The following is a 25,154-nucleotide window of genomic DNA, read 5'->3' as shown; positions in this document are numbered from 1 at the left end:
CAAAGCCACCAGCTCTGCTGTAATGAGATCTGCTCAGAGTGGAGGAGACATTTAAATAAAGGTCAGCCAGTGTCTGCACCAAGGCCCAGAGGTTTAAAAATAAATATGGAAGTGACACAGACTCAGAGGAAAGAGTAAATAGTTCCATGGAACATATGAAATCAAATGAAATGGAAAGAGAAAAATATAATGCAGTTCCTCCCACGGGCAAAGGGCTCCTAGGGTTGTGGGACCCTTTTCTTCAATGTGCTGGAAGAGGATCTGCTTGTCTCGCCTGCAGCCCTACCACTGAAGGCGGGATTGATTATGTGGTCATCCACTGTCCACCTTATTGAAATGTTAAGTCTTATTTTGTCCCCTGCAGGCAATGCTTCTGGAGACTTTAGTGTTGTCCAATCAGGGGTCTGAAGGGTGACTTACTCACATATCATGCAAACGCTTATACTCCTGATAGAGTGATACTCTCTGAATACAGATGTTGAGGGGCTTAAAATAGGATTGGTATGCATTAATATCCAGAGCTGTGGGAAGAGCAGAAAGCAGGGATGTGCAACCTAATTGTGGTTGTCTTATCTTTTAATGGCATTCTTGGATATGGTCAGATTGAAGTTGACTCTTTTTCACTGTGTCTGGGTATTGAGGGTGTAAGGGGTCAGTAAAAGTGGAAAAGTATGTAAGTCATTTTTCTTCCCTGTCATAATGTATGTGGAGCACTAGAATGTGTATCATAATGGAGCAGAGCTGCTTGTGGTATTGCAGTTGGAAGTGAAAGCTCACTTCACGAGGCAGAGTTGTCTCAACACCAGCATGGCTCTGTCCTCTCTGATATTGTATTTTTCATTCATACGTCTCTTTGGCCTTCTTTACATAATTATAATGGCTTTGTATCTGACGTATGCTAGCAAGGGCCACTGATCCATTTCTCTAAAGCTTAGTTTACATTCAGATAAGCATGTGATTTAATCAGACCTACACTTGGAATCATCTGTAAGTGACATAGGACAGAACTCCCCTGTGTGAGAGATGAAAGTCACAAGGGAATCAGTGTTTTCCCAGTGGGGTTGTAGCACAGTGGTGCACATATTTTACTGGGGTTAACCCTTAGGTACAAAAAACAGAACTACCCCATGGTAAAAAGCTTTCAAGCTTTTCAAATGACATTATTATTTTGTTCCAGGTGTATGTAAAAAGCACACATTAAAACAGGAATTTGTTAAATCTCTTATTAAAATACTAGCAAAATGGGCAATTTTTTTTGATTTTTGTCATTTAGCACTGATTTTCAAAAGAAGATTTAAAACCTAACCAGCAAAAAACACAGCTGTCACTAAGTCTCGCATCCTAATATGCACAAAGGGTTTATGAAGAATAAGCCTCTGCTGCTTCTAGGGTCCAAGAATGAATTAATTAAGCCACTAATGAGTGTATTTATAGTATTATAGGTTTTTAACTGTAGCCTTTTTTTTTTCCTTACATGTGAATCATTCATGATGCCACAGCAGTATTTAAAGAAATTCAGAAACACAGGGACAGATGGTAGGTTGAACAGGAACATTAACTACTAGCTTCAATGAACAGCCATCTCTGTCCCCTGACTCTTTTTTTTTCTTTTATGTGTTTTGTCCAGCTTTTGCACTTAAACCATATCCGCCCTCTTTCTTACCCCTACACATTTGGAATGTATCCAATGCGGGCATAAAATTGTAACACTCAGTGTCCAAGGGCAACAGTTTTCACCCCTTCTCTGTGGATGGCCTCGTCTTCACCCTGACGTTAAGGTGCCTTTTAAATGAACCTTACTGTCCTATCAAAGCCTTGTCCCTCAAGGTATTTCCACTGCTTCCATTGGTATGACTACTCAACTGCTGAATAAAAACATGGATTTAAACAGGGTTATGTGGTAAAGTTGTATTCTTGACATTCAGTTTAAAGTTGGCAACAAAAACAAAAACAATCTCTTGTCTGTTGATGCACTAAATCCTCCCCAACATCTTAAGTTCATGCCATATCCTGGTCTTACTAATGAGAATATTTGATAATATATGACACGTAGTGAGTAGTGATGATATACAGACATATACAGGGTGTAATACATTTCCAAATACATCATAACACAGTGGAGGATAAACTAAGGAATAGGGTGTGGGAAGACTTATATACAGGCTGTTTGAATCTGGAAACTCAGCACGTTCTGCTGCTGTAATAATACGGATTTCTTCTTAATTTCCCTAGAGGATTATAGTCCCGGCTGTCAGAGTCAAGGAAAATCAGGCAAATGTGCTGGAATATAAACATCTGAATTGTGTTTCCTTGACATTTAGTTTGGTTCAACCAGCAGTTTAATCTCATGTATTACATATTAAAGAGCGGATCTTGAGTCTGATTGCAGTGAGAATGGTGTCGCAGAATGCATATCTGGTGCTTGGATCCTCTGTCCCAGGCTATTTTTAGTCTCTGTGTGTGTGTGTGTGTGTGTGTGTGTGTGTGTGTGTGTGTGTGTGTGTGTGTGTGTGTGTGTGTGTGTGTGTGTGTGTGCGTATGCCACATGTGTATAAATTGTGACAGTCATCACTGGGCTCCCTAACTCCATTGACAGTGGTTTTCAGAGAGCCCACAGCTAAAGCCTAATGTGATTACTGTCTTTGTGAGAGGGCTGGATAGGAGGTTAAGGGGTAGATATGACTCTGTGTGTGTGTGTGTGTGTGTGTGTGTGTGTGTGTGTGTGTGTGTGTGTGTGTGTGTGTGTGTGTGTGTGTGTGTGTGTGTGTGTGTGTGTGTGTGTGTGTGTCTGATGTAGTGGGGGTACTATTGTTTGGAGCTTCATCGTCATATAGCTCTGTCATCACAGCTTGTCCTTTGAGCTGGGAAGGATCAGCTCACCACAGGCTTATGATGAAGTGACTACATTGTGTGCCTGCCTTTGTACTGTTGCTTCCACTGATAATGGCTCCTCTGTCTTCCCACAGCTGAAGAGGCCAAGGAGCTGGAAGAAGAGGAGTCAAAGACAGGTCAGCCAAATGCACACCTGGTCAAGTCTCAGCCTTTCAAGTGGTCAGAGAAGAGATGTGGTTGAAAATACACTTTTATTTTTTTAGGTTTTCTTAAATTTGGCATCCTTTAACTAAAGCTGATATTAAAATGTTTAAATACTTAAAGTGTAATCATGCAAGTACACTGTCAGAACCAGGCAAGGCAGCAAAAAAAGAATTAGTACTGTATCGAGTGAGTTAGCCAGCCCAGCTGAGCTTGTAAACAAGGCAATCAATTCTTTACAAATGCAACACTTCGGTTTGATCTAGAAGTGTATGTTTTTCTGATATATGGGTTTCTTTACTTACAGTGCAAAGCTTTCAAGTTGCAAAAATATTAAATAATGCAAAAATCCCCCACAGTTTAGTCTAGCTTCTTTAACAAGAAGTGCAGGTGTCAGGTTGGTAGGGACTCAACAGAATGAGTAACTGAATGTTAAGTTTGTTTACTGAAGTGTGAGTGAGCGCTGATGAAGCATGAGTGCGTGTGAGAAACAAGACCAGCTCCAAGCATCAAATCCATTCAACACAGCAACCCGGTGGCATAACTCTTCCACTATGTGTGTGCGCGTGTGTGTGTGAGGCAGCAAGAGGGAGACGGGCACACTAATTTAGTGATGCCAACAAGCTGTTTTACATTATACATTCCCCCCAAAGCTACAGCTATAAAAGTAAAATTTATCTTGTCTGTAAATTTAATGGTAACAAGTTCCACAAGTTTGAAGTTTCTCAAAATGCCAACAATAGTGCTGCCGTGTCCTGCATTTAAATGATCCTTTTTATCAAGGCAAATTGATTTTGCAATTGAATCCTGGCTAAAATGTGTTGGGCATATTGTTGTCACTTGGAATAAGTTGCCTTGAATTTTATGATGTCGAAATAAATACACACTTCTAGCGGTTTCCAAGCCACTATTTCTTTAAATTTAACTAGCTGAATTTACTCAAGGGGAGCCTGAATTGGATAAGTGGAAGAAGATGGATGGATGGATGGATGGAAATAGCCTAAAGACGTTTACTTATTATTTAGAAATTTTTCATGGAACAGACGCTGGTCAAAGCTGAACATTTAAAGGAGAAAATAAAAGTTAACAGGACCAAAAGTCTACAAACACACTAGCAGTTCTGTTGGGCAGTACTAAAGCAGAGCAAGGTACATGCTAATATTATAATAACATGCTTGCAATTAAAATGCTAATCGGCTTGCAAGTTGACATGTCAAAAAAATTTTAAAAATTAACTTCTTACACTTGTTTAAATGAGCTGCTCTGAGCTCTTCTAGAAGTACTGATATTTGTGTTTTTAAAAAATACTCTGTTAAAAGTTAAAGTACTGATTAAACTTTAAAAGTAAAAGTGAAAAAGCACAGGCTCTGAAATGTACTCAAAGTAAGAAAGTAGAAAATAGCTCTTTGTAGGGCATTTCTAATGGCTATTAAATGAAATGACAGAGTACTAGTATATTTGTGATATTCTACCTCAAACATGCGTCATTGTCTTTTTGCTTTCATAAGATTTTCACAGTATTCATACTTGCCCAAAATTTTTAGTAGCTACGTCGCCTCATTCTTTAGTTATTGTGTTCACAAAGTTGGGTATCCACGCCGCCTGAGACCAACCCACCTGCCGGCCCAGCAGGATGATGACAATACCCCATCAGCTCTTTTCAGGCTGAGGGGTAAAAATGAGTGCAGTCAGGGGTCAAAGTGAGATTCAGCAGGTGGGGAAAACCTAAGATTGGATGTAGTCGCTCAGATTAGGGAATGTGAGCTCCAGTGGATTTTCTTTGTGTACAGGTTGTGATCAGCTGACCTGTGCTGCTGCTGCTCTGAGGTTTACTGCTCTTTGTGAATTTACACAACTGAATTCTACAAAATGTAACCCACTATTTCACAAGCTTATTGGCTGATTTCCTGTATACTGTCTAGTATAAAGTGTAAACAGCATACTGTCAAAGGTTGAATTCAATGCATGAATCTAAGCATCATCAGCTTAAATTCAAACTCATCTCTGCTACCCTTGGTGTACCCTAACATTGACCATAAACACCACATCCGCTGTGCACCTGTCAAACCCAGAGCTTTACTGTAAATTCACCACAGTACAGCAATCTAGCCTGTTTATCCTGCACTAAACATAACACAAATTTGAAAAACACTAAGTTAGTATACCTTAGTTTGTTTCGTAGGATATTTTACAATATGAAAAAACATTACTCACATCATATACAGATCCAATATCTAATTTAAAAAAATTACGACATTACATGTAAGCTTTAAATTTCCAGTTTATCAAATGTCATCGAGCAGTCCTTACCTTTAAATCTAACCTCTCTTCTTCCTCTCCTGTCCTGTCCTGTCTTTTGTACATCTTTCTCCATCTCTGAGTGAAGTTATCTCTCATTCTTTTCTCCCCGGGAAATACAGCACCTGGACTTTTAGTTAGCAGACACACTGTGTGACAAACTGCACATGGTTTGTGTGTTTGCTGATATCTGTTGAGCTGATAGAAACATTGCATTTGAAATTAATTGTCACAACACGTTACTCCTTTTATGCTCACTCATCTTCTATAATGCTAGCTATATGCTGAAGTAGCACGACCACAACTTATAGACATCTGCATCATTCGGATCGTTCTGGCCCACTTTAACCTCTGTGTATAGCGCTGTAAAGGATGCATAAATGATGTGTTTTATGTGTTTCTTTCTCTTTATTATGTGTGTCTCACTTTCATCTCTTTGTATGTGATAAGCCCTGTTGATGGCTAGACCAAAAGGATTGCCTTATGTGTTATTGTTTCGCCATTTAGGCTCAAATGGGTTTCATGTTTGAAGGTGTGCAGTAATGTGAAATAAAAACTTCCCTCAAATGTGTTTAAGCTAAATTAACGAGCCTGTTTTGAAAATGTAAAAATAGAAAGGACAGATATTTGTATTAAAATGTAGGGCGTAAGAGTAAAAAGAAATGTTCAGTACAGTAATGAGTATTTGTACTTCGTTACTTCCCACCTCTGCTTACCATCTGTGCAGGCCCCAATCATTGTCATTTGCCAAACCAAAATATTTACTGTTTATTACTATAGACATGTTACTTTCAATAGTCAAGAAAGAAAACATGCATTTGTGTTTTTTCCACTTAGACATTGTGTCATAAAGCAAAAGTTTACAAATGCCAGCTCTATAAAATCTTGTGTGGCTGTTGGCTCATTGTCTTTGGTAATGATTTCCTTTTATCATCAGTCACCCAAGACAGGCTGGATGTCTCATCAGTGTGTTGTTTCAAATTGGTTGTTGTTAATTTGGCTGGTGATCTTACTGAAATGTGAGATTTTTCTGTTAGAATCTGTAGCAATTCACTCATAAAATGCCCACAAATCTTCACATAGATTGACTACTGGTGGTAGCAGTACTGCGAGCAGCAGTAGTCATGTATTGTTCTTTTGTTGTTTACAGTTCATCACAGGCCGAGCAGGCAGCACCCATGTACTGTGAAGCTCATGTCACATTCTTTAGCTGGGAACACCATCAGCTCAGTTCACCTTTTACTGAAAATGTGAACATGCTCTTTGTAGTGTATTCATGCACAGCGCTGATGCTAATATACTAAAAATGTCACACTGTAGCTGTGTGGATTGTAGTGTGGAGCTGGTGGATGAAAAATGAAAAATATGAAAGGCAAGCCTTTATTGAGGCTGATCAAAGTTAGAAATGTGATTTAAAAAAAAAAAAAAAAAAAGTTAAAACAAAACCAAAATCCAAAGAACTGAGAGGTAGCAGAAAACATGAGAGAACAAGAGCAGGACAGCACACACTAAGGGTTACACAGAAGGGTTAAACAGATGCCATGACAGAGGACACAGGGAGGACAGGGAGTGTATATGTACATACAGAAGGGTGATTAGGGGTAAGGCACAGCTGGGGGAACAAGACACAGGTGCTGACAGTCAAGACAAACAGGGGCAGGCAGGAAGCAAAACTCAAAGCAAGACGCTAGATAAACCACCCGTCAAAGTAAAATGGGAAACAGTGCTAAAGAAACATAACTAAACATGAATATCAGAAGAATTGCTCTAAACATGAAGACAGAGACAAGGAAACACCAGAGGACAAATCCACTGAAAGAGGGGACAAAGAACGGCTTGGCAAGCACTGAGGGAGCCAAACAGATGAGAAATAAACTCAAAATAGAAACTGAAACTAAATAAAGACCAAGAATACAGAACTAACCGTAGTTTTGTATTCTTGGTCTAAAACAAGCATCCAAAACTATATACAATCTATTGTTGGCAATAACAGTAATATTTATTTGATGGAATATTTAATATTTACTTACACTACATAAATAAGAATATTCCTTTTTCAGCAGCAGTTTAAAATAATTTCTAATGTATAATTTTGCTTATTTGAAAATTTGACAATAAAGGTTGTGCACATTTGCAGTGTAACCGTGTCTGTTTTTGCACTGACTGTTTTCTGTACAGAGCATGTACAGCTCAGCACTGACAGCAGTGAACATCCAGAGTGGCACAGGAGTCATTTTCTACTATTTCTAGAACCCGCTGTGATATGGTTGTGCGAGAAGAAGATATACTTTTCTTTTCTCCTTGTGCTGAGGATCTTCACCATCTTAGTTTAGCATATTAGCATGTTGTGTTAATATTTGCTCATTAGCAGTAAATGTAAAGCACGGTTGAAGTTGGTCTCCGCTGGTTGCCTGAAGACACTGTAACGTCAAGGCCTCAGGAAGTTGCTAAATCAGAAATACTAATGCAAACGCTGTGAAACTTCAAACTTGTTTACATGTGTTAATTAGTAAGCTTTAGAGATGCAGATTTGTTCAGTATTTATATTTGGCTTTTCTAGAGTGCTAGTGAACGGAAAAAAAAAACACTGCCATGGTTGGCTTTGGTTTTGTTTTTTTCCCTTGATTAGAGTGGTGTGATATTTTGCTTAGTATGAATATGACCTTCTGAGTTCAGAATTAATTTTGCCATTAGCAAGCAGAGCAAGTTTCTTCTGGCCGGCTAGCCTCAGTAACTACCCCTCACAGCCCTGAGCAGTTCTCCCTCAAGCGTTAATGTCATTAGAGTTATTCATTTGACTCCTTCTTTATTCTGATTGAATTATTTAGCCTTTCTGTGAACACCCAAGTTAATACCATGTGATTTTAATAAGCTGAGAGGTGAAGGAGAATATTTGAGTGAAGAGGGACAATGGCTTTTATTCTCTACTGCCTCTCTCATGAATGTTTCAGAGAGATCTGTGCAGCCAGGAGCAGGGTCAGCCATCCCACAACTAGCGAGACTTAATAGCTCAGCTTTAGCTAAAGGGCCTGAGCAAAGGATAGCAGAGCCAGGAGACTGTAGTATGCATGCATGCACTGCAGTGACAAGAGCAGAACTTGAGGCCACCCTTGCTCTTACTCCTTCTCATCATCGTCTGCACACCTGGTTGATCCAGGTGGACATTGTGGGTGGTGAGCTTCTGAAGTCAAGCTAATGGCTCTGTCTTCAGAAATAGCTCTCTAAGCAATCCAGACAGGCAGCTTTGTTTTGCCATCTGGCTCCAATTGCGCTGACAAAGGCAGAGGTTCTTGCATGAGACAAAGGCGCTGAAATGAGGCCCACTTTAATAAACCCAGGATGATGGGGAGCCACGTTTGTGTGTTATCTTAATGAGCTGTCCAAAGGAAAGCGTGCCTCCCCTTTCAAAGCCAGCCTGATTGGAACAATAACCAGCGATAACTAGAGACCTGGACTCATTCATTTGCAGTGGGATAGGATCCCTTTGTTGCCTTTACAGCAGAGGCAAATAATGTTTAACAAACAGTGGAGCTCAAATTCTGGATGTATTTCTAGGTGCTAAAGCCAGCAGCAACCCTTTCACACACAAACACACAGTGAAGAGCAAGGGAACACACCCACAGCACACAGAAGCACTGGTTTACACTAATAACCATTCACATGCAGATACGTGCAGCGCATACAGTTCTTGCTGTCTTCATCTCTTACCTCCTCTCTGAAAAGTGTACAGTAATCTGAGCATGATGTGCTATTTAGAGGGGGCTGCAGTCATGCAAGTGCAACTCTTCCTGTCAGAAGTGGGCTTCTGCACTAGCCCCTGTCTCCCTGAAGCCTGGACTCTAAGGAGTCAGGCCTTAGCAACAAGGCCCTGAAAGAGAGTGCTAGTCAGTGACCCAGTTCTTTCACAGACAAAGAATAATTGGAAAATAACAATTTGACACACTCCCTTAAAAGGAAGCAGAATGTGCAAAATGGTTTTATTGGCCCTTCTTAACTGAGGCAAGGTCCTGTGAAGGTGTAAAGTTAGGGAATAGCAGGCCCTTTAAAGGTCATGGAAGAGGGAAGCCCCACCATCTTTCCCCACTGACTCTCCTCTTAACAGCTTCATGCCAAGGCCACCACTGAAAGAGTAATGACAGTTACTAAACTCATATTAAAGTTTCAAGCCCAGTACCTTGTCACCTAAATGTTGTGATAATATGAAAAAAATAACTAGCTGAAGCTATGAGATGGTGACTCTTGAGAAACTGACTAGACACAAGAACAGCTGCATCATAATCAGTCACCTTTGTGCTTTATGTAATTCCCTTTCCATTTTGTTTATTTAGTAGCATAACAATGAAACTATAGCACCTTAATGAATGGGGAAATATAATACTCACCATCTTTCAAATAGGAGCCAAAGTATAGCATCTTTACTGAATGATTAAAATTTTTAAAGAATCCTTTTGGTAGTGTCTCTTTATGTTTTTAAAATTGCATATTTTTATTGCCTCTAGGATCAAATCCATGACACGTTACCTACCACCCATCAGTTTGGCTTGTGATAGAAAGTCGTTTTTAAACCGTACAACCAGTTTTTCCACCATTTAATTTGCAATGTAGAAAATTAGATAACTCCCCATAGAAAAAAAATTACTGAGGGGGTGGGGTTAAAAATCTGTTGTTCTCGTTTGATTGACTTTGCAGGAACTCTGTGGAGTTTTTTACCCACATAGTTTGATGCTGTTCTATTGAGCTGCAGTCAGTGTGTCAGTGAACTTAGCAAGACACCAATAAAAGGCTCAGTGGAAGACTACTTGCAAGAAAATATTGATGTAAGCAAAAATAAATATTTGAAGTATTTTATGAGATTTTCAAATGTTTTATGAGGAAGTAAAATATCTGCTAGACCTCGCTGGTTTTGCCAGTGTGTATTGTGACACTATAATTTATAAAGCCCTAAATTATTAAGCCCAATCTAGTACTACATACAGGGATAAAGGAAAATAAAAAAACAAAAACAAAAAAACTATTGGAATTGGCTTCTTGGACTACATGGCATTACCAGTCGAAGGCTTATTTAAAAGTTGCACACAGTTTCCTTATAACATAACCCACTTTGACAGACCTGTAGGCCGCTAACATACCATTTCACATTGCCACAGTTCAGATTGAGAGGGCCTTGGAAGGCAGCCTCAGGCAGCTCTGCTTGACATGCCCTCCCTTTTCATTGGCACCAGAAACTCCACCACTGAGCTCTGTGGTCACACATTACTGAGTAAAGATATGTAAATAGAACATTCATGTTGCCTTCATTATTAGATGTGGGTCACTGGATGTCTTCAAGAGCGCTAATTAAAAGAGCTCCCTGCACACCACTGCTTAGTAGTTGCGCACAATTATACAAGTGCTGCATTCATGTTCTTTGCTGTTTCAGCAACATACAGTAATCCGTATGTTTACAGTTGTGTTTTCTGCAAGGGTAAACCCTGAAGCACCTTTTCAGGGTTAAAGGCCAAGTAACACTGATTGGATAATAATGGGATTATAAACCTCACATCACATGAATCATGTAGTTCTCACATCACGTAGAATCTTCTAATTATATACAAATGGTTGCAGTATTTCATGAGTGCTTCCTTATTATTTTATATATTTAGTACTGTATATGTAGGTTGAAAAATCTGTAGTTACAAAAGTGAATTGCTAGTTGTTGCAAAAAACTTGCCTTGAGTTTAGAAAGAAATTCATTAAGAATGTGTTGCACACCAAGTAACTTCTTCAATGTCTTAGAGGTTATCCCCTAGTCTGTCAGGAAAAGGCCACCTGATCATTGTCAGAAGACAGAGGAAAAAAATAACAGCTCTTAAATCATTTGGAATAATGAGTGTTGTCACAGTTAATAAAAGCAGCCAAACCACTCACTGTTGTGCATCACAATAACAGGTCCAATGTCCCAGAGCTTGCTTTTTGCATATTAGACAAATCTAACAGTATATGTAAGTACGAGGTTTCTTTGTGAGAGAATAAGCGTACTTTAAGAGTGACAACAATCTTTTTTTTTTTCTGGGATGAATCCTCCTGTACAAGTGCCATTTACATCCCCCTGCCATACCCACCCACCTTCTACCAATCCCTCTTCTGTCATGTAATCTGCGTTCTTCTGACAGCATAGCCAAGACCCAGTGGGAGAGTGCCTATCCATCTCACTACCCCAATCTGCCTCCCCTGTTTGGTTCCACATGAGCACTCAGCTGCTGTGACTAATTAAATAAAGCGCTGTGCCCTCTGCTTACTGTTAGCCATGGCAAGGTTGGTGCACAAAGATGGAGCAGGGTGTGCTACAGAAGGGAGTTTAACAGGATAACAACTACCAAGCCTACGATAATGCTTTGGTCCACGAGACAATGGACATAGAAGTTGCCAAAGTGACCACTGTACAGTTGTCATATTTTTTGTTGATTTCATATTTTGAGCCCAACTCTTAATTTTTGTTTTGTTCTCTTACCTTCAGCATTGATACTACTGAAAAGCTAAGGTCAAGAGAATAAAGGTGAGTGTGATTTTAATGTGAGTATGTACTGAACATGTCTTTAAGCACACCTGCATTTTTATGTGTTGCTCAGCTGTCACACTTCTTTTTTTTTCTTCTCCTTATCACAATTGTATAGTATACTCAGTAGCAATGCTCTGGAGGATATGGGTAAGTGCAGCTGTAATGAAGCTAGGATGAATTAATTCAGCAGACAGTCAGGAATATGAGAAGCTTTGACATTTTGATTTTAGGAATCACAGGGTCACTGGCTGAATTGATAAATCTATTTAATTTTATCTGCCATGCAGACATAGATTTTTTTAGATGGCCTGATTAAAGCCACAGTGAGAGTCATAATAATGGTAAACAATTAAGGTGTGAGTCATGCAGGATGTTTTTCTTTTTGTTGCTGTCTGAAACACGTACTCAGTGATCCTTATAAAGAGTTTAAACTGTTGACTTCAGCCTGAATGTAGCTACAAGAGACCATCTTAACAGTTTTTTCCCAAGAGTAGCTACATTAAAGAAAACTTTCATAGTGTTGAATAATAGAGAAATATCTATTAATTACTAAAAGTTTACATAAAAGAAATATCCCTCAGGCTAAAATATATTAGACATTTATTATCCATCCATTCTCTTCCGCTTATCCTTTTCAGGGTCGCGGGCTGCTATCCACTGTGCTGCCGTGCTGCATTTATTATATGATGCATAATCTAAGACCTAAGGGAAGTGTAGAAGTGGCTTTCAGCACCATGGACAGTGGCACTTTCAGCATTATATGAAGACAGGGAAGATGGCTACAGACTTACTCTATTATTGTATTGCTTTTTGACTGGGATTGGTTCCTCGCCAGTCTAAGCTGAACTGTATATCTCTCTGAAAAAGGCAAGAGAGTTGGTAAGCATAAAAGCACAGACTAGTAAACTAGATTAGTAAGTGGATTCTCCCTGTAGAGCATTTGGAGAATTGTTACATAACTGTCAAGGGAATATTGTGACTATAATGAGTGGAACCTCATGTGTACAGACACATTATACAGAGTCACAAAAAAGTGGCCCAACTAGTAAACAGATAACACACAGTGTGTATGATAGGCATATTGTCTGGAATGCAAGACCAGAGACTCCTAATATCTCTCATTCTATGTTACCTCCTTTTATGCTGCAGTGTGGATAGACTCCCCCATAAGCACATCCTGGCTGGTGTAGACTGGGCAGTCCTCCTTGTTTTAGCCTCCATTCTCCCTCAATTTTCCAACTTAAAAGATTTTCTCTGGATATTTATACTTTTGGACTGAATCGATTCATGTTCTCCTTCTACCTCTGGGACTTTGGCAGTTGTTTGTCATCTGGGTATTATCATGAGGGCATTGTTCCTGTGTATCTTTTTCCTCAGTACTTTAATGTGTTGCAGTGTTTGAATTGCTGGGCATCTAGGCACTTCTTAGAGAGTTCTCTGTAAGGCTATATTAGCCCCCCCCGCCCCCCCGAACCCAGCACATGGCCAGGAAAGCCCAGAACCTTAGAGCTATTTTTTGGTAGCTGCAGCACTGTAACCAACAAAGGACACAAGTTGTTATGAGGACAGGAGATATTTTTGTTTTCAAAGCTTTCTTTTCTAAGTGAAAGGATATCTTTTCCCCTTTGGTTGGACATAGATCTTTTTGATATTGGGTGCTGATATTTTGGGAGACATTTTAGAGGCAGTCCATTAATTTTGATTTGACAGATACTGGAGTATTTTGTCACTGAGGTGTTGCAGAGATAAGAGCATGAAGAGTATGTCTTTTGTCAGATAATGAAGCAGTTTTTTTTATTTAGCTTTTCTGATCCTTTTTTTGGTATTTATATGTATTTAATTGTTATCCAGGTCTATATGTGTGTAGAGTAAGGGTGAACATTTATTCCACAAGATTCAAAGAAAAACTAGATGGTACTGCTCTGCTTGCAATTTATGGACCTCAAGCAGTTATAGTAGAAATAAGAGATCAGTATGAAAAGCTGAACAATCCTGTCATAAATTGAAAGTGTATATAATTGTTCAGTACAGCCACACTCGAGCATGGGGTAAAAATCCAGCTGTCATAGGGACAGGTTGCAATATAGTTTAAATATGGGGATAATCATTTTCAAACCATCTCCACAAGATGACATTCACAACATTGTGCTCTGTTGTACTCATAAAAGTGCCACAAATAGTTGGCAGGGTGTTTTCTAAGCTATCCCACCATCTGACAAGCAGTTCCAGTGGCATTTGTTGGCTTGTTTACTTACTATCACACATTAGCAAAGTATGAAACTACAATGTCCTTCCCTGGGCCTCTAACTCTTACTTTAATAACCACCAGTTTGGTGTTGGTTACGTGAATACTTTTATTACAAGGCTGGACAGTTACAACTTGTTTTTATTATGCCCTGATTGGTCATTGCCATAAAGCAGCAGCATGCAGAGTGAGTAGAAGATGATGGAAGGTGCAGAAAGTAATTTCCTGTAACTAGCCAAAATAAAGTCTGGCCAGGAGGAGTCAAAGAGAGGACATTTGTCATTACTGTAGTATCCACTGGCTTTCATCAAGACTGTTATTGCAAGGTAATATCCTGCAAACCTCTAGACCTCCCCACTGCTGAATCATCTTGGATCAATTATTCTAATATTTGTGTGGCCGTTTTGCTATCGATTAATGCATTTATGCAGAGTGTAGCATATTTTATTTAATAAAGCGAGGCTCTGGATTTAATTAAGTCTTTTTTGAGTCAGGGGGCACTTTGTTTTCATAAACCTTTGCCTTACATGTGCTCAGTGTGACTTACATTTATCAGCTCAAACTTTTATTGTTTCATTTCTAGCAGCAACACACACAGACTGTAGACAAGATTACTATCTGCAGCACAGTCAATATTTTGTAGATTGTAAACACTGTAAATATAATGTACTGATCATTATGGCACCTTATTGGTCCTTTAAAATTACAGTAGCTGTATTCTGTTAATAAAATTTAAATTATGTATTAAAGATGCAGAAATGTACTTTTTCTTCAGCAATGTCCGTCTTCTGTTAAACAGAGAGTTTACCCCCACCACCAGCACCACCAAGCAAAAGTAGCTCCAAGTTATTAAATGCTGACCAAAATCTCTTGTTGTCCATAGAATACAGTAATTTTTTCCCCCCCAAAATTATCATTTTAGTTTAAAATCCCCCTTTGTATTTGCCTGTGGAATAACCACAGTGTCTGAATAATCCTGCTCCCAGCCAAACTTTGAGGAAAAAGTTGAACATTCGTGCATTGTTCTTAGAAAGTTGGAGTTAATGTAGCACGTCATACAATGGACTCATCTGACATAAAAGAGAGAATATCCTAGAAATAACACTATCTAGAGAAACCTTACAGCTTCCCGGGTGAAAATCTGCATTTCATTGCTTGCTCTCTCTGTTCATAATTTGAAATGATATTTAAAGGCTTTTTATTCTTTGTGCATGTTAAGGGGAATGAGCACTGGTACTGTGCAGAACCTTGGCCTAGTCAGAGATAGCTGCAAATGAGATGAGAATGAATATTCAAAGGCAGACATGAAGAGAATAAAGAAAATTCAGTGAAATGAGGAGCAGCGTGGACGATCCCGGTCATCTACCTGCGGACTTTTGATGAATTCCAATGAGAGTGCAGATTACATTTTTTAAAGATAGGCCCTATAGGTGCAATTAGTGCTACATAATGGCCCTTTTGCAGCTCCTTTGGTAGAGTTGTGAAATATTGATTTAATTCACCCCTATATATTCACTTAAACTCTGCACTGTCATGCTAATAATACATCTGATTGTTATGCCTTTGTGCTGCAGTAGCTCAGGCTTGGCTTTGTCATAGATTTTTAAGTATATACTGTGCTGCATATAGGGAGTTCTTTCTCAAAGATATGAAAAAAGATGAAAAGGGGTGAGATGTGGTGAAATCTGAAAAGAGAAAACTAGCCTAAGTGTATTTTAAAAGGTAGCTGCAGCAAGGTGTACACTGGAAAATGGGATGTGAGTTCTCTGATGTTGTGTTTTCTTCGAGCGAAGAGTACTAAAGGGCAAGGGGAGCCAGAGAGGGGGTGCTTGAGTTCTGTGTTGTATGTGGCAGGTGAAGCCCAGCAGACACTGATGATGTCAGACAGGACACTTACATTGGACTCACTCCAGGGAGGTGTAGGGTGTCTTGAAGTAGAGTTTGACTCAGTGTTCCAGTATCTCTGATCTCTGCATTATTTATGCTTTTGTCTCAGCCATTTATCAGCATTTTTATACCTCACAGCCTCATTCTACATTACATCTCCTGTGATGGAGTAGGTTGCAGCGATGATAGCCTCTGAGGGAAGCCAATAACTGAATATAGTAGCTCATATTGATATCAGAAAACTGTGGAATGGACAAGTGTGCTGCGTAACAATCTCTGCATGCTGTTGCAAAACCTTGGCAAACATCCATCCAAATCAAAATAGTGCTGTAAAAAAATAAAATAAAATAAAAACCAAGAAGGAAAATGCTGTGCTGGCTCCACTTTCTTACCTTTATATTAATTTTTATGAGATGAAACATGTAATATGTGAGCTGTGGTAGGAGTTGCACAGCAACTGAATCACTGATCAATGACAGCTAATGAACACGGCAGGAGTTCTGCTCTGTTTGCCACTCGACAGAGAGCTGCCTTCTCCAGAGAGTTCCTTCTCTCCTGTTTTTGCCAGAAAAGCACAGGAGCCTTCATTGAAACCAACTGCCTCTGGGCTCAATTAACTACCATAGATTACTCATAATGCAGATGAAAGACTGCATACAACATCAGCAGTGTGTTGATGTAGGAAAAACACACAAACACAAAGTGGATGCATTTGTGGATGAATGGACACTCATTCTGAGATTTGGCATCAATGTATAGATGATAAAGTGCCACACAAATAGCTGCAACAATGACAATAAAGGTATTACCCTGATAATCATAATAGACACTATTGTGTCTGCAGATGTTTGGATCCTCTGGAGTTATTTTATTAGCCTATGTGTACTAAATTAAGGACAGATTGAATAATAAAACTGAATTATGCTAGCTATAGACCACATGTTAACCTAAAATGCTGTTAAAATATTGCATGCATATACACTAAGCAGAACATGTAACTATGTAGTTAGAGCACATGAATTGTATGTTTTATCTTCTTGATGTGGGCAATAGAGAGCTCCACTGTGTTGACATGTTTTCCTTTTGCTTCGTGTGTACTCGCCAGCGTATTAGCATCACTTAATATTCCTCATTCAAGGTACTTGCTGTCAGTTTCTCCAACCAAACATACTTTAAGAGAAGAGTTATTGAATATTTGTCTAAACATCTTTGGTGTCTGAGTTTCCCTCTAGGATGTCAGAACTTTTCACACTGAAAATGTTCACTTCATAGCAAGCAATATTGGCTGGAATCCACTTTTTATACCTAAATTACTCTTGTCACAAATAAAAGCTGGTATTTTTAAATGGATCCCAGCACATTGTTATGATGCTCCTGGTTATCAAAGTGAATATGCTCAACACCAGAGAATTTAGAGTGGGCATAAACCTAAACACTGAACAAACCCCCCACTGTGATGGGAATATGGTAAACATATTGCTCACTGAATGGCGAGATGACTTTCATGCATAGCTTTCAGAAGTGTGCACATGTTGTTGTGAAACTGCAGAACATGATTAGATAGAGGGAGCTTAAGCATGCACATCCTGCCATGCTAACTGCTTCAGTGCTTTTTTTTTTAAATGCAAAAGAGTGGTTAATGAGTTAATAAGGACCGCGATCAAACGCGAAGAGCAAGCTATTCAGAATCAAGTGCACAGAAAAGATGCTGTTGAAATGCACTTGTTAACATGGATGTGAGAATGCTCTGGATTTTTCTTTTCTGCTAATGGAAGCACTGATTCTTTTACTCCCACATATGACTGTCAGCCAGTTAGAAGCAATCATTTTACTATCATCCTCAAAAATGACCTGTGTATTCAGACCACTGTTTATCGCATACAGCCATTTTTATTGCTTGTTTTTTTTAAGCAATTACCCGATTACCCGTGTCATTCCCATCCTTCCATTTAACAGTGTGTGACACCGCCAGCAACACAGTGCAGAGATGCATTGGGGTATAAGTAATTGTGCATCAGGCAGCAATGGATTGTTGCTATAAAATGGGTACCAAACTATTTTTACACATCACAAAGCAGTATTATTCTACATTATTAAAAGTCATTAAAAGAGCCAAAAAGATATTCGAAAACCCACTGAAATGTGAAATATATATCTGCTATGAAAACATTTGGAAATGACCTTTATGCTCAACTGTAATAGACTAAAGTGCAATGAAATGGGGCTGAATCTAAACTTTTTGATGTAAGCATGTCACAGCCCTTTAGCTGTCACTCAGCTTGCCTCAAATTCAGCTTGTAAGGTGACACTCACCTTCATGCTGCATCAGGGAACAAACGAATCACAACACAGGTGGGAAACTCTTGGCATGTCATTCTGTGTGACACTGAATACTCCTCCAAGTTAAAATACTGAGAATACAAGTGGTATAGGGTAATGCTCGACTTGTTTGTTGAGGTAGCCGGCGTCCCAGTGTGCATGCAGAATAAACTGGGGCGATTTCTTTTCCCCTCTTTGTACCTTTCTCCAGATACTGATTCACCTCACCTTTGGGGGTTACCACAGGAGTCTCTTCAAATGATCCTTTAGACTGAAGTGAAGAATCAAGATTAATGCACTTCCACGTCTTACCCAGTCTCTGGGGGGAAAAGTCTTATAATTAACACCAGGGGGGCTGCAGACTTGCTTTTGGAAATAAGTTAAGGGTGGGGTACTGTGACCATAGGAAAAAGAGCTGATAAAGGTGTAAGATTTTTAGAGTGTGATGTATGCTGCTGCTTTGGTACAACAGTGTGGTAACAGAATGACCTGTCAGGCACCTCACTCTGGCTTATTATTATTGGGATAAAGTGGAAAGGCCTATAGCAAAAGCTGCTGCATTACTCCATCATTCACAGTGATCACTGTTATATGTTCTGACCTATTGAATTATCACTGCACAAGATTTTTTTTCCTCCCCAATCCCAGCACAGTCCTGTGCCTGCAACTCTTTTTAACACAGTTTCCAGTTAAGTAACTGTCCTGCCCTGGTTTCCAGAGAATATGATACGTATGTAATCCTTTATCGCTTATTGTTTTCTTGACAAGCGCTACAGAAGACGATTGATACCCCTCTTGCATCTGTAAGTGTGAAGCAGCACCCAGCTGCCAGCTTTCTTCCCGGTCCTTCTAGAGCTCACTTCTATTTAAAATATGGATTTTGTGCAGGTTTACAAAAGATAACATAAGGTGTTAATATGAGCTTATGAGATGCTAGTAGGCAGATTTTGTTACCTCCATATAAAGCCTGGTCAGTTTTTTTCTACTTGTTTCCAATCTCTCTAAGCTAACCTACTGAGCTTCAGGCTGTAGATTTGTCTTAACCACACAGAGAGTGGTTCAGACCCTTTCATCAAATTTTGACAAGCCTTTTTTTTTTTTTTTTTTTTTTTTTTTTTGCTGTTTTTGCTGTTTAATGGGAAAGTATCTATTACTTAGTTTTAAATTAAGAATAGAAATTTCGAATGTAAATGGTGCTTTTATGTAGTTCAGACAGGAACAAAGTCATAAGCCCATCCATAACTGAGGCAGCATTCATTTATTCCTACTGCTCTATGCTCACATTCAACACTCTACATTGGCCAATTACACTACTGCAACTCATCACCTCCACCTCCCCAGTCTCCTCCTAATTTGTACATATTGAATTTATTTCATTCAAACAGTTTTAATCAGTTTTAGTCTTTGCTGGGGGTTGTGATCTCAGGGACAGTCACTCTTAAATAAATGGTTAAATCTGACTAAAGTGTTCTGCCTGAACTGATGTTTATGTAACTGATGCTAACACTTGTTTTTAAAAAAAGGTGCTGCAGAAAATGAGAGGCAATGAAACACTTTTTTAGTACCTTATTTGGGTTCACATTCCTCATACTTAAAGGCAGTGCATTTGCATTCATGGTTACATTCAAGCCTAATAATAATAGCCTTTTTTGTGTCGTTCCACACTGAAGGTAGTAATCGCTGTTTAAATATATTCCACACCACACAATTTGTCCAGCCGTACCCCTGGCATCAACTTTACATTGCAGGCTTCTAAGATATCTTCTCAGGCACTGAAATGTAAATATATCCTTAAAGGTGAACCTATACAACATAATTATTCATTCTTGTGCAGAGAAATTGTCGTGATGTGTTTATCATCTGGTAATGATCTTTAAGCATCGCCAAGGTTTAGCTGCTTCCTCATTATTCCAAATTTTTCTCCAAGGTTATTCTCAGTCATTTACTTCCACAGCACCATGCCTGGTCTTCTTTGATAGATACTCTGATTGTTGTTACTTTGCTTGTTGTTATCTTGAAGTTACTTGTTATTCTTTTAGAGAGAAGTTACCAACTGTAAAATGATATATAGCTTACATTTTACTGTAAATGCAGAAAGACATGGGCACAGTGTGGATTTAATCTATTATTAGGTTGAATCTACTGTGCCACTGTATCTTTCATGTGAACATCCTCCTACAGTCCCAGGAAATTTCTTGTCCCTGTTGTAAATGAATCTGTCCATCAGCTTGTATCACAGGTATTGGAGTATAGGGGTGGTTTTGCCTTGCCAGGGCCTCTCAAGATTCTCACACAGAGGCTGCCCGTTAAACATTTAAAGTGGATATTACTTTTTGATTACCAGTGGACAGCTTGTTATTTTGTAAGATTCTACATTACTCTGGTGTAGATGTTTATCCATTGAAAGAAGGGGTCTTTAATTTAGCCTCTAAGCTCTGGACTGAACCGCTAGTATGACTTTGAAAAACACCGCCAAAATCTAAGGGCAGATTCGAATCAGATGAAAAATTATCTGCTAAAAATCTGTTGCTCATTTGGTTGATGGATACGTTAGCAAGTCAGATTACCCTCTGACAGGGAGCAAATAAAACAGATCTTCTTGTGGCAAGCTTTGCAATTTGCAAAGATTCCTATCATTCATAATGACAGTCTCTATAACTCTATCAGTTTTTGGTCTGACATTTTGAAGCTGTTAGCAATGCCCTTAGGGCTTTCATTTAGGATTTATCCACATCACACCAGCTGTCATGTGTAAAATGTAATAAAAGGATGATAATAAGCATCAATTAGGAGGTTGGAGCAGCTTGCTAACAGAACTATTTTTGTATTTCCTGTGTTGAAATGTACAGTGAGGGCTTCAAACACCAGAATACATCTGCTTACTGAGTGCACACAGAGTCAAAGCTTTTCAAGTTACAGTGCATCTGAAACAAAAGTAGATTCATGACGGTTTTAGACAGATAGCTAAACTCTTAGTGGAACAGAGAGCGCACAAGAATTTCTGCAGATTATTAGACACTCTCAGGGTACATATGTTTGATATCTCAGCAGGAAACAGAAATGAAATGAAAAGCTCTGTCTTGAGTATATTTATTTAGGAGTCCAGCTGCATGCAGATGTAGCCAACTTGAATAATATATCTGCAAGAGTGTAGGCAACTATACCGCTTTTAAAAGTTTCAAGCAGAAGAGCGTCATGTGTGACATAATTAAATTCCACCCAAGTTAATTCATATGGTTTAATGATGCAGGGAGAATAATTTCTTTCGCTGCGCTAGCAGTGGGATGGTCCACAGGGGCTACGAGTAAGGGGAAGTTCAGGAAGACACAGAGAGGAGGATTGAGAGAGACTTGTAGGTTGTAACAGTGTTGGAAACACAAATTCATACTGGTGTAGCTGTTTATTTAATGATGTCAAATCCACTTGGGTTCTTTTCACTCCTTTTTTTCTTTTTCTGTTTTAATTCATGGAAGCTTTTAAAATATTACTACACTAATAACAATAATAATAATAATGATTAATAGTGGTTTGAAAATTGCTATTAATCTTGGTGTGAGGCTGACTCATCACGATTTGCTTTAGTTACTGAGTTCTGTGTTTTGCTCTGGTAGTTGCCTTTTCCACACTGAACAGGCAGATTTTCTTCTTGTGCCTTTTTTCAGGAGCCAGGGCCGGATGGGGGGGGAGGACATGAGTCTGGCGGGTGATCCCACTCCACCTATCCATCAACCTGGAGACTATTTCCAGCATCCCCTACAGAATGTCAAAGCCTCGCTGAGCAGAAGACGAGTCCATCATCTCCTTTCTAAGACTTTCCCTCGAGTTTCCATCAAAACACATAAACACATCATGTGCCATTATTTTCTATTGCCTGCCCTCCCTTTCTGTCAATGGAGGGCCACACGAGTGAGTGAATGCAGTTGAGTGGGTTGTGTTCTATGCAAAAGAGAAGCTCTATTTGAAAACTACAGGATGTGACAGGATCCTTTCTCTGTCCCTGAGATCACTCTGTATGGGTAGTGATGGGGCATGTGCCAGATCTCCTGTCTAATAGGCAGTGAGACACTTAAAGAGATGACCCTGCCTCAGTTGCCATCACTGTCTCTCGGCCAGAGAGAGAGCTCAGTTCTCCCATTACTCCTGCACTTGCTAATTAGCGTCTGTCACTGGAGTAACTTGTACCTGTCAGTGTTTGGCGCTCTCCTATGTTCAGTAAGTTGAGGGAATTGAAATTGAATGCCAGCTAAGCTCCAACAAACTGCAAATGGTGCATGGGATACACCCTGATTTTCTCACTGACCTGACAGCCTTGTATGTAAGAAATTGTTTTTAATGAAGTCAGACTAACACAACTAGCCTTTACAGCTGGTGTTGAAAGTTTTATCTCGCCCAGGCCAGGGCTCGTGCAGGTTGTATCATTGCATTTTTTTAAGTACTTAAGTAGGTTCCTGTGCCATACAGGTATGTCCATGTATGAATGCCAAAGCCATTTGTGTGTGATAACCCAATGCCTATTTACATTAAACAGATGAGGTGAAACTGGCTCGTCACTGGTAATTATTGGTCCAGTTCCCAGGGCCACTTTGTGTTCGTTCAGGCAGAACAAGGTCGAGTTTATTACAGACATTTCTTCTCTTCACCCACAGGATTAGCCATGCTGTTCAAATTCGTCCTTCCACTTTTCTATTAGTTGATATATCTGCCGACTACACTATTCTACATAATGAGTAAAACATGAATTATGGTCAAAGTAATACAAATATTTCATTTACATGCAGATCACCACTGACATGTTGAATTGTTCACTGTTAGACGCAGTCCTATTTTAGGCCTAATCCCTCTCTGTTTGCAGATGCTCAGTCATCCCAAACATTTTACTTGTTTTGAATAATGGATTTTCTCTGTGATTGTTTGTTGCTGTCATATGTGAAATAGCTACCTTGTATCAAGTCTGACTTGTATATGTGTTGCAGAAATATCCTTCCAAGCACACCTACCCGTACTCACGAGCATTCGCTGGAACATGCACACGCACAGTGTCCTTTGCTTAAGCTGGCTGAGACTGTTGACCAAACCCCAGGTTGTGCCCAAATGCGCAGATCTCTCTGTACAGTAGCCCTTGACCTTGCTGCATGTCCTCATGGCCCAGACGCCCGCCTGAAATTAAATTACAGATTAGTGGCTCCAGGCCCAAAGAGGGGTTTATTTGGTTGGCCCTTCACTGAAGCGCTCATTTTCTCATTCAGAAACTGGAAAAAATGTCGTGGGATTTAAGGGCGAAAATTCCAGTCTTGGAAGATATTTTCTTTCTTTTGACAGCGAGTGCTGGAGCCAGTGATCACATAAAACTGAGTTGTCTGCAAAGACTTCTAAATCTTACATTATAGGAAGAAGTGACAGAGGCCGAGATGAGCCCTGATGAAGCATCATCGCAGCAGGTCACAGTAACTTTAGACCATCCTGAGTAGAAATTTAAAAAAAAAATCTTCATTTACACAGGACTGAATTTTGCCCCCACGCCCACAGTGTAGTAGTACCACTACAGTTGTAGTGTTGCGTATGCTGTCCAAAAATTTCAAACTATTTCAAACATTTGATATTTCAGTGTGAATGCAGTCATATGATGCCACGTGATGATAAACCAATGGTGCATCAAATAAAAAAAGTAGACTTGCTTTAACTCTTTTTACATCTAAGGTGCTATACTGCTGTTATTAAAGACAAACTACAAGACCCAAATCTCTTCTGGTGACTGGTCTTATGAATATGACCAGTAGTAATAAAATGAACCCTTCGATAAATACAGTAGCTCATGCCATGTTCTTGTCTGGCACTACAGTCCAGTCAACATACCTAGCCATCTTTTCAGCCAGCCAGTTCTTTGTGTGTTCAGTTACCATGCTTGGACTACTTTAGAGCTGACAAGAATGTGTATAAAATTCACTCAAAAACAAACTGAGGCACAGTGATTTAGGGACAAATTCAGAGAATGATGTTCATGCTTTTAGCTGGCATAACAATTGCAGGTGTTCCAGGTTCCTATTCAAGCAATATACAGTGCAGCGACAAACGCAAGAGGAGAAACAGCTGAAGTTCCAGCAGGTAAGCTTTGATTAGTTTCAACTGCCACAAACAGGCACACGTCACATACTGTATGTAAATTATATGTTGCCTGTTTGTTGATATAAAAAAGAAAAGGAAATAAACTCAACAATCAAATTCATTCATATAAAGTGAAAAAGGCAAAAATGTAGTTGCCAGTCCAGACAAGATTAAAAAAATAACTTATAATCTATTTTTCAAAAAACTCTCTTCTACTTTTCAGAGCACAGCATGCCTCAGATTGTGGTCCAAACACACAATATATTTATGTAAGCACTTCTGCTACTCAGCATTTAACTTAATTTGAACATGAGGTTCTAGTAAAGTAGTCATTCAAATGGGGACAGCTGTGCTCTTTAAATTTTAGTACATAGTAAATGCTCTTTAGGAAATGTACTTTCTACCCCTTTTGTTTAACAAATTCTTCTGTGTAAGCATCCTTTCAATAAAACGAGTCATTTCTGTCATATCTATTAAAAGTAATGAGTCTAATAGGAAGAGGCAAATGGCAAATTCTCCCTTTCATTCTTACTAGTGGCTTGTATTCTGTTTGTGATGAAACACCTGAGGCTAGTGGCTCCCAGTCCAAGTACTCTGGATCCAGAGCTCTGCTGGTTTCAGTCTAATCAGGCACTGATTCACACCAGGGACTGCACATGAGTGCAATTAAGTTGGCTGTAGTAAAGAAAACCAGCTCCACGGCTAGGATTGAAAACCACTGTTTAATTGGTT

At 39.3% G+C, this 25,154-nt stretch overlaps 1 protein-coding gene across 2 annotated transcripts in view; it reads left to right on the top strand.

The window, feature by feature from the left end:
- The window catches only part of cd276 (CD276 molecule), a 71,220-nt gene extending 48,361 nt beyond the window's left edge, over positions 1–22,859 (top strand). Inside the window, exons 6-8 of one of the 2 annotated variants that reach the window (XM_030723077.1) lie at positions 2,967–3,008; positions 11,828–11,866; positions 21,983–22,859. In XM_030723077.1, the coding sequence (XP_030578937.1) occupies positions 2,967–3,008; positions 11,828–11,850 (65 nt within the window). In that variant the 3' untranslated portion in view covers positions 11,851–11,866; positions 21,983–22,859. The remainder of the gene's footprint in view (positions 1–2,966; positions 3,009–11,827; positions 11,867–21,982) is intronic. The other variant, XM_030723070.1, reaches the window with a different exon arrangement.
- Positions 22,860–25,154: the final 2,295 nt, after the last annotated feature.

This window comes from Archocentrus centrarchus, chromosome 3 (genome assembly GCF_007364275.1).
Source record: "Archocentrus centrarchus isolate MPI-CPG fArcCen1 chromosome 3, fArcCen1, whole genome shotgun sequence".
NCBI lineage: Eukaryota > Metazoa > Chordata > Actinopteri > Cichliformes > Cichlidae > Archocentrus > Archocentrus centrarchus.
Note: the sequence above shows the minus strand (reverse complement) of the source record. Positions and strands in the feature narration are given on the sequence as shown.